Raw genomic sequence first — 16,589 nt, 5'->3', positions numbered from 1 at the left:
GTTAGCAAATTATGTATGTTTTCAGAAACGTGATTGTTTCCCATACTAAAACAATGTAGCCAATGTTACAAAATGCATAGATGTCAATCATATGTTACAGCACGGGTGACTATTTATAATCTGTGAAACTTCATGTCACCGTGTCACGTCAACTTTTCACGGGAAACGAAAATAATATTCGATTTTCGGTGTTTTTCACGATTATTCATTGAAAATATAATAATTATCCGAAGTGCTAAGATTCAGAGATGAACTCTGCAACCGTAAGTACATAGTACATATTACTAAATAGAAAAATGATTCATTTTAATGCAATAAATTGCCAAAAGTTTACATTCGTTATTACTCATGATTGATTCATAAATATTTTCTTCGTTTAAAACGTTAATTTAATATCCAGATAGTTTATCTGATTTGCTCATTTATGACTAACTTGTAACTTGTTTAGTATTTATTTAACTAGCATTTGCGCAAGTTATTTTTCGCATTAGGTTTAATAGACCATACCATTTGTTTGCTTTTGATGAACTGTAAAGTAACGTAAGTAACCTATCATATTTTTTACCACCTTGACAATTCATTGGTCTGACTGTTACTAATTAGAATTTTATCAAATATATGTCTGCATGGAATTGATGTGAAGTCGAGAATTACAATTATAAACAATGCAACAAATTTGCATGCCCATACAAAATAAATACATATCTCTATTTCAGACTAATCATGATTACAGATGTAGTGCATAATTGTTGTTCTTCGTAATTTCTCGGAAACGTTCGTATTTGTCATGCTACTTCAGTCAACGCCAGTACTTTTTGTACCGAGACTGTACGTTTTGTACGTTTCCGTGAAAATACGAAGGAAAATAACTAAACACTAACCCCCTTAAAGTTAACAAGCCGATAATAATCGTTTGTCCCTTTCCGACGCATTGGTATGATGGAAAGGGACAAACGATTATTATCGGCTTATCAACTTTAGTAAACGTTTATGAATAAGGGGGTTACATCTGTACAACCATATAATAAACTAAGACCATCCTCATGTTTGATTACCCATAATAGTATAATTAGTACAACATGAATTCAACCATAAATTATCACTTGATTGCTTGTGTCCTTGAGTAGCAACTAGATAAAGTATCTTTTTACAGCTCCCCATCCAGAACAAAGAGTAAAACATAGTTAACATTAACTGTCATTTACTCATTTTAATTAATTTCAACCGGATATCAACCGGGTAGACAACCCCATTTAAAAGCTCTAACCACTTTGAAATGAAGTTAGTTGTGTTCATATTTCTATGTAGTTGTATTATCCAATAGGGGGTGTTCTTTCATAGCTGGTCCCGTAGCAAAATTTGATCAGTGAGATTATTACATTGTTGTTGCGCTTGTAAATTCCACTAATAAGCAAGAAAACCTTATATATAATTTCCAGAGTTTCATTGAAGTTTTCTAAAATTGGGTACATGGTACAACAGAATTTACAAGCACAGTAACTAGTGTCACTGTAGTCATCTTGCAGAGTATGGATGAGACATTGAAAGCACACCCTTGTATGTACTTAGTTATATTTCGAACAGAAGACAATTTTTTTTTTAGAAAAAAGTATTGATTTTTTTATTTTTGCTAATATGTTGTCTACCTGCCATCATGTAACTAAGTTTGTATGCTCGCATTAGCTTTGCACGGCTTGGCCTGTAGTTGTCGCTACTTACATTACAGCCAGGTGTGCCGCAGGTCCCGCTGTTGGATGACGACACACTCGCGTTCGGGGAAGAAGACAACGCGGGGAAGAAATTTATGTAAGTTACATTTTGAAGGTTACATGTGAAGATTGTGAAGTAATAATGTTTTTTTTTCGCTGCCCATTTAAGATCTAATATTAATTACAAAAATACAATGTATGCCCATCCTCCTCTCCATTAAAGGCCTGTGCACACTGGCTGCGTGTCCGTGACGTGCACGTGCGCGTGCGGCGTTGTAGTATACAGATCCTTATGAAAGACGGCACACCGCTTGCGTGACGTGTGCGTGTGCGGCTCCAACATTTTAGTGCACGCGCACGTGCACGTCATGCACACGCAAGCCGGTGTGCACAGGCCTTAAACCTTCAACAATAAATAACAACTCTTCAGACCATCTGATCCGAAGAAAAAACCTCAAACTTCTTTTGTCACTATCCTGTGGCCCCACACTAGGCTATGCCTGTCACGTGGCAGTCTGATTCGGTTTAAAATAAGGTAGTTACATTATACATAAAATAGCTAGTTACTCCGGTAACATACAGCCAAAGATAAGGTTAATTAAAAACTAGGTAACATTATTAAGAAAGAAGTACGTCTAACAGGTAATCTAATAACGAAAGAACGCACAAAAAAAAATTTCTGAGTGTGTGCGTGTGTGTATCCTGAGCCTTTTGTATAATTTTAGGACCAAGCCTATGCAACTCAAACATGCATGTTGTCAACTATAATGTACGAAATTCTTCGTACAGTCAACAGCAGAAGTTGCTAAGCGGGCGAGGTGTTCAAAATTACCTTGACACGCTCTTATTCTCTTAACAATAAAGTCGCGCCAAGATCATTTTGAACACCTGGCCCGCTTAGCAACTTCAGCTGCTGACTGTACTTAGGGTTCTTACTTTAGCGTGTAAACTGTTTCTGAATTCCAGCCACCCATACATCGTGTTCTTCCACCTGGTGTTCCGCTGCTCCGCCATCGTGGTGTACATCCTCTGCGGATGGTTCTCCGACTCCTTCATAGCCTCCTTCGTGCTGGTTATCCTGCTGCTGTCCGCTGACTTCTGGAGCGTCAAGAATATCACTGGTAATCTCTTGATTAATCCTAGGAAGACCAACTTTTCAAGATTACTTAGGCTACGTTCACACGGCGTGATTTTTGTCGTATACCGTATACGAGATTTTATCGAATATCGTAGTGACAACAAAATTTGTTTGACTACGAAAATACATTTAGAGAAGCTGTTTCAAATATATTTTTATTCATAATTCGTCTATAAAAACTTAAAATCTCGCAAGGCTAACCCACAAAGGCACGAACTATCTTACGAGAAAAATAATTTACTAATTAAAAATTAATAGATATTCTATGTTACATTCCAGGCCGTCTGCTCGTGGGTTTGAGATGGTGGAACTATGTTGATGATGATGGAAAATCGCACTGGGTCTTCGAATCCAAGCAGGTATGATATTAGTTTCATTATTTTGTATATTACTGTTCAATATGCGATATGCGTTTCTATTTGACAACTATATGTAAATCTAACTTCTTCTAAGGCATGATGGGCTAAAGGCCAAAGTAGCAAACACTGTCATAACCACAGACTTAAATAATAACACATCTTTGTCTCCAAATGTATGTGTTCTTTGACCTCCAAATCTACATATGTATGTGTCCCATCGGCTGTGTTCGCGATAGTGACCCTCGCTTGGCGCCCCTGAGGGAAATGGAACACATTCATTACATATTTAACTATTGACAGAATTGATTCTAATTAAGGTAAGGTGGGATATGACTATCACTGGGGTAAGACGCACTTGTATGGAATCCTCATACTGTTTGTCTTGCCCCGAGCAAAATAAACTATGTTTAAATAAACACTCATTTCGCATATAGATAATTAAACTTATTTCACAAAATCTATTTGGGTAACAGTTTCTTGCTAACGTTGTGTTGTTTTTTTTTTATCTTCTAGAACCGTGTGAACCGGAATGAGAGCCGACTGTTCTGGCTGGGGCTGATCCTGTGCCCCCTCGTGTGGAGCGGTTTCTTCCTCATGTGTCTCTTCACCCTCAAGTTTAAATGGATGGTAATGGCTTACCCCCTTATTCATAAACGTCTACTAAAGTTGACAAGCCGATAATAATCGTTTGTCCCTTTCCGACGTATTGGTATGATGGAAAGGGACAAACGATTATTATCGGCTTGTCAACTTTAGTAGACGTTTATGAATAAGGGGGTTAGCCTTTTATTGAGTACAAGTAGTACAACGCCATCTATTGGTTGTAGCAGAAATATTAACGACTTTAACTCCTACCCACATCTAAAATTGTTTGTCTGTAGGGATCTTAAATTCCTTGTAGGCCTTTAAAGTTATTTTCATCTTTCATCATACGTGTGTTAACCCTTCTTTGCATGGTGGTGGAAATTTCCATCATAACATTGTCCTATGAATTAAAGGTACTTTTGGAGGTGATTAATATTTATTTTTAAGACTCAACTTTCAACACTAATCCATTTACCGATTTCATATTTAAATTTACGCAGTATTTTAACTAATAAAAATTACATTTGCTTTGAGACGAAATGTCGGAAAACTTGGAAAAACCCAGAAGTTAATTATTTTTAGCATGTGATTTTGGGCGTTTTTTTACGGAGTTTGTAATTGTTTTACATTTAAAAACTTTATCATAGGTTTATCGCAAATAGCGTACCTTTGTAATAATATTATATATTTACATAAATATGATATAGCCTATGCAACTTCTAGCACAATTTTTTTTTTACTTTTTTTTCCAGAATCAGCAAACAGTTACGTGACACACATATTCATTTCGGGCAAAAAGAAATATCATGCAAAGAAAGGTCAAATAAGAGTATTTTATAGCATTGACTTTTTCAAAACATAAAAATCTAAAGTTAACATTAATATCACTCACATACTAAGATTTTTTACTGCTATTTTGTGCAAGCTACATTGTAATTTTTTATTTTATTTTACCTACTTCTCTGACACAAGAGAACGCCACTCCGCCCTCTTCTGCGCATACATGTTTTTTTTTATTATATTTTTTTCCACAGCTCCTCGTACTAATCGCCCTAACCCTCAGCGGTGCGAACCTATACGGCTACATCAAATGCAAGTTCGGGGCCAAGGAGAACCTACAATCAGCCACAACTGACTTCGTCAGGAAACAGATACTTCAAAACGCAACGTCATTCATGTTCTCACAACCTTCTCCGCCTAATGCGGCTGGTGGGAATAGTGCTGGCGTAGTTTAAGCAGTTTTAGATTTTAATTGAAAGAATATGGAGGTGATTTTGCCATAAATGTGTTAAGAAAGAGATACAATAGAACGAGACTTGTTTATGTTCTCACAATCTTCGCCTAATGTTGAGGTTAGAAATATGTAGCGTAAAGCCATTTCGGACTTTGACTTAAGGACCATAGGATTGATTTTTGTCTTAAACGTGTGAAGAAAAAAAAATACAGAAGACGATAGGGGTGGGAATAGTACTGCCATAGTTTAACTTTTATTTTGAACTCTAATTTGGAGGTACAGGGGTTATTTTGCTATAAATATGTAATCTGATGTTCTTGTAAGTAAAAACTAAAACATATTCTTTTGATGTTTAACACATTTTTGGTTCAAAATCATCTTTACTATTATATTTTCTTTGTAAATAAAGTTCCTTGATCTTTCTAAGTATTTTATTTATTTAAGTAAAGATATTATTAATAAATTAACTTGATGATTTTATTAAAATAATGTTTTAATCCCATTTTCATTGTGATTTGTCTATGTTAATTCCATGGCATATGATTGTATTTTCATTCCAATTAGATAAAGAATATTTGTGATCAACATTTCGATTACTATAAACTAATAATAATTATTTAAAATTATGGCTATGTTTATTTATTTTGAGACCTTTAAAAGCTAACTTTGTTTGACAAGGGTTTAATTTAATTGTAAACTTTTGGTTTAATTACATAGTTTCATCCTGTCGAAACATATACCTAGACTACTGCCTAGTTCGTTTTTTTTAGCATTAGAAAGAAGGTAAGCGATCGTGACACGACTTTTAATTGAAAAACGCTTTTTAAAAATCAGTAACTATTACTTATGAAAGCAGAAGAATATAAAATGATCGTATTAGATTCATAATTCTTACATATTTGCCGTGACTTATTTTTAAAACGTGTTTTTCAATTAAAAGACGCATCAAGATTGTTTACCTTTTTTCTAATGCTAAAAAAACGAACTATACATAGCTAGACTATTTCATAGAGAAATAAGAGCGAGTGCTCACTATATACAAAACAAAGTACATGGTACATGGTTTTATAAAAAAATATACAGCGTTCGAAACACAGTACAGGTTTTGTAACATTTCATCTGGTTTTACAAAACTTTGTTTAGGGTTCCGTACCCAAAGGGTAAAAACGGGACCCTATTACTAAGACTGCTGTCCGTCTGTCTGTTTGTCACCAGGCTGTATCTCATGAACCCTGATAGCTAGGCAGTTGAAATTTTCACAGATGATGTATTTCTGTTGCCGCTATAACAACAACAGAATAAAATAAATATTTAAGTGGGGCTCCCATACAACAAACGTGTTTTCCCCCCCGTTTTTTGCGAAATGGTAAGAAACCCTTCGTGCGCGAGTCCGACTCGCACTTGGCCGGTTTCTTTGAATATATTTTTTTTTCAACAGCAAAACCAGCCGTCAATAAGTTTAGTTTTCTTTTGTTCCTCTATTCTATTTCATCATTGGAAAGAAAATCCCTTTTTACTGTGTAAATTGTGTCATACAAAAATTATGCTCCAGGTGAGGCTCGAACTCACAACCCCGGCATTTCTCACACGAACACTGTCTTATAAGTACCGTGCGCTAACCAATTGCGCCACTGGAGCTATGGTGGCACAGGCCGAAATTGCCCGTCACTTTGGCCTACTCACTTTGTGGTCAAATGACGTCCTGTTTCGTGATAGCAAACGTCAGAATTTCGGAGTTTTCCAACTGCACACTTTATTTGACACAGTGTTTGTTTTGACAGCTCGTGGACCAATAAGAAACTGTGTCATTTAGCAGCCAACGTTCCTGATTGGATCTTGACACGTCAATACTACTTTGTTTATGACCGATTTGCAAATCGTTTCAGAAAAATCAGTCCATATTTCGTGTACATGAAATTAAGAAGTGTAGTTATAGTGTTTCAAATTGCTATAAAATTTAATTATTTTATTTCAGAGGGTTTACGCAAGCTATTCTAACAATTTGTCGAAGATAGGGTACCGTCGCAGGATACAAAAAGTAAAACATAAATACAAATACTTATTACAAAATGGAAACGTCACTTAGTTCCTGTGTTGTGATAATGTGAATAATGTTTTTCGATTAAACAATGGCCAGTTAAAACATTCATACGGTGATATAATACTGCGGATATTTTTAAATAGTCATACGTGATGTTTGTGTGCGTAGTCAATGAGATTACAATATGAATTGGTTCGACACGTCTGGTTTGACGAGTCTGGCGAAGACGGCGCTGAAAGAGGCCCAGAAGACGCTGGACAAGGCTCTGGACATTCAGGACGAGAGCGGGGAGGAGGAGGAAGCGGGGGCGTCCACTTCTCAGATGAAATCTTCACCAGGTGAAAGTGAAACGACCCCAAAAGACAATTCTGATTTCTTCGCTTCTTGGGGCCTCACAGTAAGCGCTGAAGGCCCTCAGGATGCCAACGAGCAGACCGTAGTCACCGAGAGCCCTTCTAAGGGCTCTCAAAGCCTTTGGGGCTCTTTTGCAGGATCTTTCTTTGAACATCAAAAGGATTCTGAAACAGATACAGCTATTGTTCAACCTCCAAAAGCTAAGTCCATGAATGTTATTAATGACTCGAAATATGGCAGTGCTACCGACTTGTTCTCTAAAAGCCAGCTTGTTATGTCTGATGATACAGAGTTTGATATTAAAAAGGTAAAAGATGAAGTCAAGGCAGACGAGAGACGTAATTCATCCCGCTCAAATAGATTATCACTGGTGTCTAGTAGAAATAGTTCTGATTCCGTTGAGGTATTGTCACAGAGTTTGAAGACTACTCCTGACTCTGAAGCTGCGTCCATTCACTCCATCTCCCACAGTAGTAGTGTCGGGCAGAAACTTAACTCTGAATCTGTGGAAATTTTACCAGACAGCCTTGTGAGTCCAAGCTCTATTGAATGTTTAGGCTTTGACAGTTATTCCAGTGATAAACACAGCAGTACGTCTTCAAATCTCTCACCTGGCGAGTTGAGTGATAAGAAATCCACACCAGTTGACAGGACAGAGAAGGCAGAGACTGCAGACAGTGTCAGTTTGGTTGCCGATGATGATGAAGACACCATGTCCTATAATTCCATCTCGGAATGCACAGCACCCACCGTTTTAGACACTGATGACAAGCCAGTAAGTCCATTTCCGAAAAGAGAAAGCAAGAAGTTTTTAGAGAAAGAATTTATACACTTAGATCCTCCATTGCTACCACAGAAAATGCAGATTAGTGAGAATTCTTCTAATGACGGATCCTGGTCTGATCGGACCTTGAACGCTGACAATGACAGTATGATTCTAGATGTCAATGTTGACGAGCCAAAGAAAGAGACTGAACCTGAGGATGTCCTTATGGAAAAATTAAGTGATTCATCCTCATTTTATAATGTTAATGTTTCTGGAGAAATGATTAGGTCTGAAAGCTCAGCGTTTGTTAATGTGGAGAAGCAGCAATGTAGCCAGTCTGATAAATCCGAGTCTCAAAAAGGTAGCGTTAAAGAGCGGACATCACCAACCAGTTCTGACAGCAAGAGTGACTTAGTTAAGATTGGTTCTGATCGTACGTCCGGCCATACTTCAGGCGATGAGCTTGAAACAACCACATCGTCCGACATTGAGATCATTCCAAGTCCAAACGGTGACAACCATGGTTTCCGCAACAGTCCTGCCAAATACAACTTCAAAAAATTTGATGGCACTACCTCGCCAAACCTAGTGGATTTAGTATTAGGAAAATCGTTAGCGACTAAAATCCGTGGACATAATAGAGAATTATCCGAAGCATCAGTTCAAAGTAATACCAGTGACGACAGTAGTACAGAGAATGACCGGCTGATGCGTCGGCTGTGTGAAATGGCAGAAATACTGGAAGCCAGAGAGAACAGACTGATGGAAGTGAGCAGGAGCAATGTGGAGCTGGCGGAGAGTAATGCGGACTTGAAGACCCAGATGGAGAGCTTGCTGGCAAAGCACGGGACTCATGAGGGTGGGGATATTAGTACGATCACGGAGGACTATACGCAGAGGATGTCGGCATTGGAAAAGAAGTTCCAACAGGCCATAAGGGAAAAGGTAAACAATATACATTGTAAACTTTATTTATATTAATTGCGTTTTAACGTTGACCAATAGACGACGTTAATTAAAATCGCCCTTACGAAGGGTTATTTTATTAGGTTATTAACTTATTAAATAAATAAATAAATAGGTCGATTAAATCATATGCGACGCAGGTCATGCAACGCCAATCTACAGGGTGAAATTTTAATCACGAGCCATACTCTGCGTTGGTAAGTCATACATGAACAACTTTTGTTATGGAACCAATGCGGAAAACGCGAAAAAAAAATTTGGCTGTCCCATAGAAATCAGCGGCATCACATCACCCGGAATATATGAAATAGCCAAAATTTTTTTCGCGATTTCAGCATTGGTCCAATAATAAAAGTTGTTCAATATGACCTATAAAGTCACTACGCATTCATACATTGCGCTCGACCAAATGTATGAAGATGAACGGCCTGGATTTGCCGCTCGCCGCGCCGCGCCGCGCCGCGCCGCTTGCGACCAGTCCGCGACCTAAAGGCAAGGACCTCGCAAAGATCTGTCGTCCCTAGACACGCAATGGTAAGGCCGCCACTGTGGGTACCTACTTAATTAGGACTGTTAGGAACAATGCAATATTTATAGTGGTAATTATACCTATTTAATCTTAGTAGGTATTTATTCGGTACATTTTTCCGCTAATCAATACAGTTACTTTTTTTTTCTGATAAAAATAATGTTTATAGACATGGTGCGATATTTTTTATATAAATTGTGTAATTTACCCATATATTGGCAATGTATAGTATTATATTATCTGAAAGTTCTGAAACATATTAAAATCATGAGTCCCAAAGTTCTTACACTTATTTTTGTTTAGAACCAAGATATAAGACATGTAAGTACTTACAAACCAATTATATAATTTAGCCTATAGGTACTTATACCTCCCACTGCTCGGCACAGGCCGCCTCTCAGGCATGAAAAGGACGACGAATGGCAGGAACGTGTAAATATAGATCCCGTGCGAATAAAAAAGATGCATATATTCTGGCAAGACATTTCCGTCAGTAGAAGAAGTCGGCAAATTTAAGAAATGTAGGCGCGATGGGTTGTCCGCCCATATAAAATTTGAATTTCGCACCTTTTTCTACTGACAAAGTGGGTTTGCCAGAGTATATATTCATCCTTAATACCTGACTATTAAAATGAATATAAAACTAAAATTAACTACAATTAAGATAACGAAAGCTAAAAAAAAAATACCTATCAAAATTTTGCGCCCTTGGTAGGGTGCCTATCACGCAGGCAGCATTCCCGCACTGGATTGCTATGACCAATCTTTGCGCGAGAAAGCTGCCTGCGCGAGGGTCACCTGTGGCCTGCCTTACGCGTTTGCTGAGCGCAATTAATATTGGCGGCGAGTACTTTATAGGTATTTTTTTCTCTCTTCTTCTTCCTCGCGTTATCCCGGCATTTCGCCACGGCTCAAGAGAGCCTGATGGGGTCCGCTTGACAACTAATCCCATGATTTGACGTAGGCACTAGTTTTTACGAAAGCGCGCGACTGCCATCTGACCTTTCAACCCAGAGGGGAAACTAGGCCTTATTGGGATTAGTCCGGTTTCCTCACGATGTTTTCCTTCACCGAAAAGCGACTGGTAAATATCAAATGATATTTCGTACATAAGTTCCGAAAAACTCATTGGTACGAGCCGGGGTTCGAACCCGCGACCTCCGGATTGCAAGTCGCACGCTCTTACCGCTAGGCCACCAGCGCTTTTTTTTATAGGTATTTTTTTATCGTAATTTATAGGTATTTTTTTACAGGACCAATTACGCAAGCAACTTGACAGCCTCAAATCCGACTCGTCCCGCAAGAACTCCTCCGAGCTTGAAAGCAGTTTGAAAGAAAGAGACGAAGTTATAGCGCAGATGCAAGAGGAAGGAGAGAAGCTAGCTCGTCAGCAGTTACAGCATTCGAATATTATTAAGAAGCTGAGAGCGAAAGAGAAGGATAATGAGCAAGTTATTAAAGGACTGAGGTAAGTTCTTTTTAGAAGCCAGTACATGTACAGTAAGCAATCGCCATTAAGCTTCTAATATCGTTCTAATACGTTAAAGCTATCCTTATTTCTCTAGTGTTGTTATTACCTATCGAATGAGCGTATTATGGTTCGACCTAAACATCGACTTTGCTCTTACAATACTAATTACCGGGAAAATTCTGTTGTAATTAGTACCATAGTGCACAAACATAAGGCACAAATTACCACCAAATTTTCCGCGTAATTAGTACGAGTGTGAACTAGAGTATCGATAGGTATGTCAACGTTCAAATAAGAAATCGAAAACAAGTAGCCAATGAAGTAAATAAGTAAGTGATAAGTAGTTTATGAAGTTAGATACGCCACCACTTTAAAGCGCAATTTAAATTCCCGGTGATAAAAAAAATCTTTGGCACGCTACGGCGATTTCACGGTACATAAACTATCGTTTTGCAAATATCGTTGCTTTATTACTGTTCTAGGTACCTATAGGTCATAAAGTTTTTTCCTAAAAATTTTGAAAATTCTCTACTATTCTCCCTCCACGGCCATGTTATGCCAAAATTATGAAATTTGGGATCTGAAGTAAATTAAACAAAAAAAAAACATTTATTTACATACAAGATATATACAGTGTGGTACTACTAAACGAAATTAATAACTAGGTTAAATCTAAAATAGGCCCTTGCGGCATTGTACCAAGGATGCTGGCGGCATTTCCTCGCTGTATTGCAATGCTGATACGTTGTGCGAGGTAGCCGCCAGCTCTTCGGTCACCAGTTACGTCAACCAGACGCTTCGCGATTTCTGCGAACAACTTGTGCGCTGGGACAATAAAACAAAGTCCCCCGCCGCGTCTGTCTGTTTGTATGTTTGTTCGCGATAAACTCAAAAACTACTGAACGGTTTTCATGCGGTTTTCACCTATCGATAGAGTGATTCTTGAGGAAGGTTTGTGTATGATTTGTTAAACCGTGCGAAGCAAATACCGTGCGAAGTAAATAAAAAAAAGGTTAGTATAAACTGTATTTTATTTCAGGGATAAAATAGCTGAACAGACTTCCGAATTAGATCGCCTAAAGAGGTCTATCGCTGCCAAAGAAGAGTTAGAAGTATCCCAAATAGAGGCTGTATACCGGCTTACCACGGCGAACAAGAAACTCGAGGTGGAACTTGCTGAGGTAAAGCAGACCTTATTGTTATATGTACAGAGTCGAATTTACATGCCGCGAAAGAGGAACTGTTCATAAGTATCACAGGTCGAGGCTGGGTATCAACTGCCCACAGCTAATAAGAAACTAGCCGAGGTAATCTGCATCTTATTAATATGTGATTAGAGTTGAATGTACAAGAGCGCCTACAGAGGTTTATTACTTCGAAAAAAGAGAAGTATCCCAAATAGAGGCTGTATACCGGCTTACTTCAGCTAATAAGAAACTAGAGGTGGAACTTCCTGAGGTAAAGTTAATTTTATTTCTTTATTGACCAAGCGAAAGCGAAGGTCTCCGTTTCAGCTTTCTTTCGCATGTCCGGATGTTCTCGTCTACAGGTCGCATTATTTCAAATTGTAAACTTGTCCTATAATAATTATTTATGCAGTAAAATCATTTATTTACATACATTATATATACAGTGGTACTACTAAACGAAATTAATAACTAGCTTAAATCTAAAATAGGCCCTTGAGGCATTGTACCAAGGATGCTGGCGGCATTTCCTCGCTGTATCGCAATGCTGATACGTTGTGCGAGGCAGCCGCCAGCTCTTCGGTCACCAGTTACGTCAACCAGACGCTTCGCGATTTCTGGGAACAACTTATGCGCGCTGGGACCCCATGGACCTAGAGTTTCAACTATTTATTATTTATTTAATGGTCACTCAAGAGTATCACTGTTACAAGACTATCACGCATTTAAAACATACATTTGCGTAGATTTTATGTTAAGTACTTATTTGTGATTTTAATGAACTATTTTGCGCAGAACTGTTTTACCATGAAGCGAGAATCAAATCAGTAAAAGTGTACATTACATTACGTATCTAAATGCATTTTCCTTATCGTAACCACATTGTAGCAATTAGAAAAGGTTACAAGTGAAATACAATGCCATTGGAAATTGAATTTTAACTCAATGTAAATTAAGTTTAAAATTTACAGTTATAGATAAGAACTGTTTCTATGTGTTGTTTAGACTGAAGGTATTGTACGATCGAGTTTACAAATATGTTTGTTGACAAGCCAACGTTCTAAAAACATCTTACACGACCTTATTGTCAGTGTCTTAGAGGCGTGTATATATTTTTGGAACGTTGGCATGAAAACATGTTTGTGAAATTGACTGTACGATTACCACTTAAGTCTAGCATTTTATGAAGACAGCTGAATGGAACGAACTGCACACACAGATAAAAAAGTATGGAAATAGGGTATTTTCCTACTAGTCAAATCAGTTACCTTTTTAGAACTGTCAAATCGATTTGCTAACATGGAGTTTATATGAAACATTACATCGTGACGTCACGGTCAACTCACCTACTTTTTATATTTCTATCCTATTTATTAAATAGAACGTGTGTTTAAAAATAACTCCTATCTTAGTTTTTCTAATAATTATCTGGTGCTTTATTTCATGCATGGTGTAAAATAATTTATTTTAAATACAGTATAATACCCTATTATAATTCATACACGTGTTTCTTTATACAGAGTGTTGTTGAGAGTGGACTCTCTTTACGTTGTGATACTTTACCTATTGTGTAGAGTCGCATGCAGACGTTATTAAAAACATTCTTTGTTGTGATTTGTATTTTAGAAGTTTTATATACTTTATACATATAATAATACGAAATTTTGAGAGAAGTCTCATCTCAAAAATAGCACTTCATATTAGGCAAATTTCATATCATATTATCTGGGACCCGTTTCACGATAGTTAGTGGCTTAACCCTTTGTCTGTGTACCTATAATAAGGATCCTGACCGAATTTGTCGTTTTTATGTATTGTTCTTCCTAGGTTTTTCAGCTCTATACGGCACAACCGAGTTCTGAACCTACGATTTTTTACTACCACACATATATGAATGGGAAAGAAAGGGAATATCTTTATTTTTTAGCTGTATTCATTGAGACTTCCGCTGGTATTATGGACACTATCTGATGTAACATTTCCGCTATTATATCGTGAATTATGCGACGATGTCAGATAAGGAAACGTTATCTTTTAAGTGCCGGCATCAAATTGTAAAGCGATGTAATTTTAATTAGACAGATAACTGAATGAAAAGGTAGTGATTATCAATATTATACCTATTACCAGGCTTGAAAATAGGTAGATTTTACTAGATATGATATACGAATTAGATTATCCATTTGTTATTTTTATCTGTTGCTGCTTGATATTTATTATTTCTTTATTACTCAAATAAGTGACACAGCATTACAGTAAAAACCAAGGCACTGTGAAACTACAAAATAAGAATACAAGAAAACAACAAAAAACTATAAATAAAAACCAAAGACAAATTAAACATTAGATTTGGGCGACGACATAACAGCGTGGCTCCGTTGCGTCGTCTGACTTGGTGCAGGATTCGGCAGGATATCTTTATAGTCTTTATACTCATTTTACCCTTCACAGAGTGAATGTACCACTGGTTTAATCCTATTTAAATGTATGAAATTAGGTCGGGAAACGTTTTACTGTATGTAAATTAGCATTCTTGTAAGGTTTAATTATTCTCTTGTAACAGTTGCAACTAAAAATGTTGTTAACACATCTTTATATATAAACGCGAGCGGCTTTGACGGTAGAAACAAATTAAATTATGCTCAAACAAAAGAGCGTAAAAAAATAACACTTTTGAATCGACAACATATATCCGCAAAATTCGTATTGTCGCGTATTTTGCATTTAAAAGTGAAAAAATTTCGACAAACAATACTAAAGGCTCAATTTGTTGGTTGACATTTGACAGCTATGCGTTGCGTTTAGAAACTGCAAACATGCTTACAAGTTAGGTTGGTCGTATTTTTTTTAATAAAAAGCAAGACGAATATTACTGTTTATTTGATGACTTTCCGGTATGTATAATGGTTATTATTTGCATTAAGTTTCGTTTCATATGGATATGTATACCGGTATAATTATTACATAAATTTGTTTTTAAGCCAGAACGTGCGATAGTCTGTTACGGCTTTTAAGACGATAGCAACACTGCCTAGACGTCAACGACGGCTGTTATTCGAAAATACTTTATCCGGTACTCCAGACGTGATAAAAACCTGTTAAATAGTGTATTGTGTGTGTTAACAATAAAAAATAGTCACCGAACATAGTGCAAAGTGCAAACGCCATCGTAACGTAACGAGATTTGAACTTCAAAGCGTTCCATGGGTGTATTGTGTTTAGTATAAACATCGGTCTCTCAGTTGTATTTTAATATTTCAGAATGATTCCAAATATTCTTACATGTCAAGGCACTACTAGCTACCTGGAAATGCAAGTGAAAGCAACCTTGAAGCAGCTGTGATAAACTAATAAGTGAGCGAGATGAAAATGACGTTGTTCAAAGAAACTTTGAGTTAAGTGCCAGCTGACTGTAACACACTCTAATTAAGTACATTGCCAGTGTGAAACAGTGCAAAAAGCTACAGTGTATTGTGGACATATTTAATAACTGTGCTTTAGACTATGAATCAAATTTGAGGTGTATCGGTGAATTGGAAAGTCAACTGCATAAAGCTAATAAGTTATCTCCGGAGTCAATGTAAGTTGAATATAAGATTAAATATAATAAGATATATAGATAGTATATATGTCGCAGTCAAAAGTGTGAACTGGTCAAAAGAACTTTTAACCGACAAAAACAGGCAAAACTGCTTTTGACTGAGCATGTTGGTCAAAAGTAGTTATACCTGAAAATCATTGGTTAATAGTAATTGTGTTGTGACTGTTACTATCAGTCAAAAGTACTCGCAGAGATAGGTAGGTTAGGGTTATTTTTTTGCTACGCCCAAAAAACGAAACTGTTCCCAGAGATAGGTAGGTTAGGGTTATTTTTTTTTTGCTACGCCCTAAAAACGAAACTGCTGCCAGAAATAGGTATGATTTTCAGGTAAAACTACTTTTGACCAACATGCTCAGTCAAAGCAGTTTTGCCTGTTTTTGTCGGTTAAAAGTTCTTTGGCCAGTTCACACTTTTGACTGCAACAGGTTGGGCTGGACATATGGCAAGGGAAGGTAAAGATAAGTGGGATAGAGAGGAAGCGGAATGGTATCCTAGAGATGGAAAAAGGAGAGAAGGGAGACCAATAATGAGGTGGTCGGATGACATAAAGAAGCATGCGGGACCTAATTGGATAGGGACGGCAAGGGATAGAGAGCTGTGGAGAGAGCTGGGGGAGGCCTATGCCAAGAAGGCAGACTGAAATAATTAT

The 16,589-nt window shown here is 37.2% G+C and overlaps 2 protein-coding genes and 1 non-coding gene across 4 annotated transcripts in view; 2 read left to right on the top strand and 1 right to left on the bottom strand.

The window, feature by feature from the left end:
* Positions 1-125: 125 nt before the first annotated feature.
* Positions 126-5,447, top strand: LOC134795712 (uncharacterized Golgi apparatus membrane protein-like protein CG5021). 2 transcript variants are annotated; one of them, XM_063767654.1, is made up of 6 exons: positions 126-263; positions 1,727-1,806; positions 2,676-2,830; positions 3,127-3,206; positions 3,720-3,833; positions 4,826-5,447. In XM_063767654.1, exons 1-6 carry the CDS (start codon positions 249-251, stop codon positions 5,024-5,026), a joined length of 645 nt encoding a protein of 214 aa, XP_063623724.1. In that variant the 5' UTR covers positions 126-248; the 3' UTR covers positions 5,027-5,447. The 2 variants fall into 2 exon arrangements, with proteins under 2 accessions (XP_063623724.1, XP_063623725.1); XM_063767655.1 differs by having other exon boundaries at positions 129-263; positions 1,742-1,806.
* A 1,122-nt stretch (positions 5,448-6,569) lies between these two features.
* Trnai-uau (transfer RNA isoleucine (anticodon UAU)) lies at positions 6,570-6,663 on the bottom strand. The gene is made up of 2 exons: positions 6,626-6,663; positions 6,570-6,605 (listed from the first exon to the last, which is right to left on the bottom strand). It is a non-coding gene; the product is annotated as a tRNA-Ile (tRNA).
* A 215-nt stretch (positions 6,664-6,878) lies between these two features.
* Positions 6,879-16,589, top strand: part of LOC134795723 (TATA element modulatory factor) — a 36,226-nt gene continuing 26,515 nt past the window's right edge. The window contains exons 1-3 of the mRNA XM_063767672.1: positions 6,879-9,131; positions 10,935-11,149; positions 12,192-12,333. Coding sequence (XP_063623742.1) covers positions 7,251-9,131; positions 10,935-11,149; positions 12,192-12,333 — 2,238 coding nt within the window. The 5' untranslated portion in view covers positions 6,879-7,250. The remainder of the gene's footprint in view (positions 9,132-10,934; positions 11,150-12,191; positions 12,334-16,589) is intronic.

This window comes from Cydia splendana, chromosome 12, assembly GCF_910591565.1.
Source record: "Cydia splendana chromosome 12, ilCydSple1.2, whole genome shotgun sequence".
NCBI classification, from domain to species: domain Eukaryota; kingdom Metazoa; phylum Arthropoda; class Insecta; order Lepidoptera; family Tortricidae; genus Cydia; species Cydia splendana.
Note: the sequence above shows the minus strand (reverse complement) of the source record. Positions and strands in the feature narration are given on the sequence as shown.

Bases quoted from the DNA above. Each gene is read 5' to 3' on its own strand.
- LOC134795712 (XM_063767654.1), top strand. The intron at 1,807-2,675 runs GTAAGTTACATT...TCTGAATTCCAG, and splicing joins AACGCGGGGAAGAAATTTAT to CCACCCATACATCGTGTTCT. The intron at 3,207-3,719 runs GTATGATATTAG...TTTATCTTCTAG, and splicing joins GGGTCTTCGAATCCAAGCAG to AACCGTGTGAACCGGAATGA.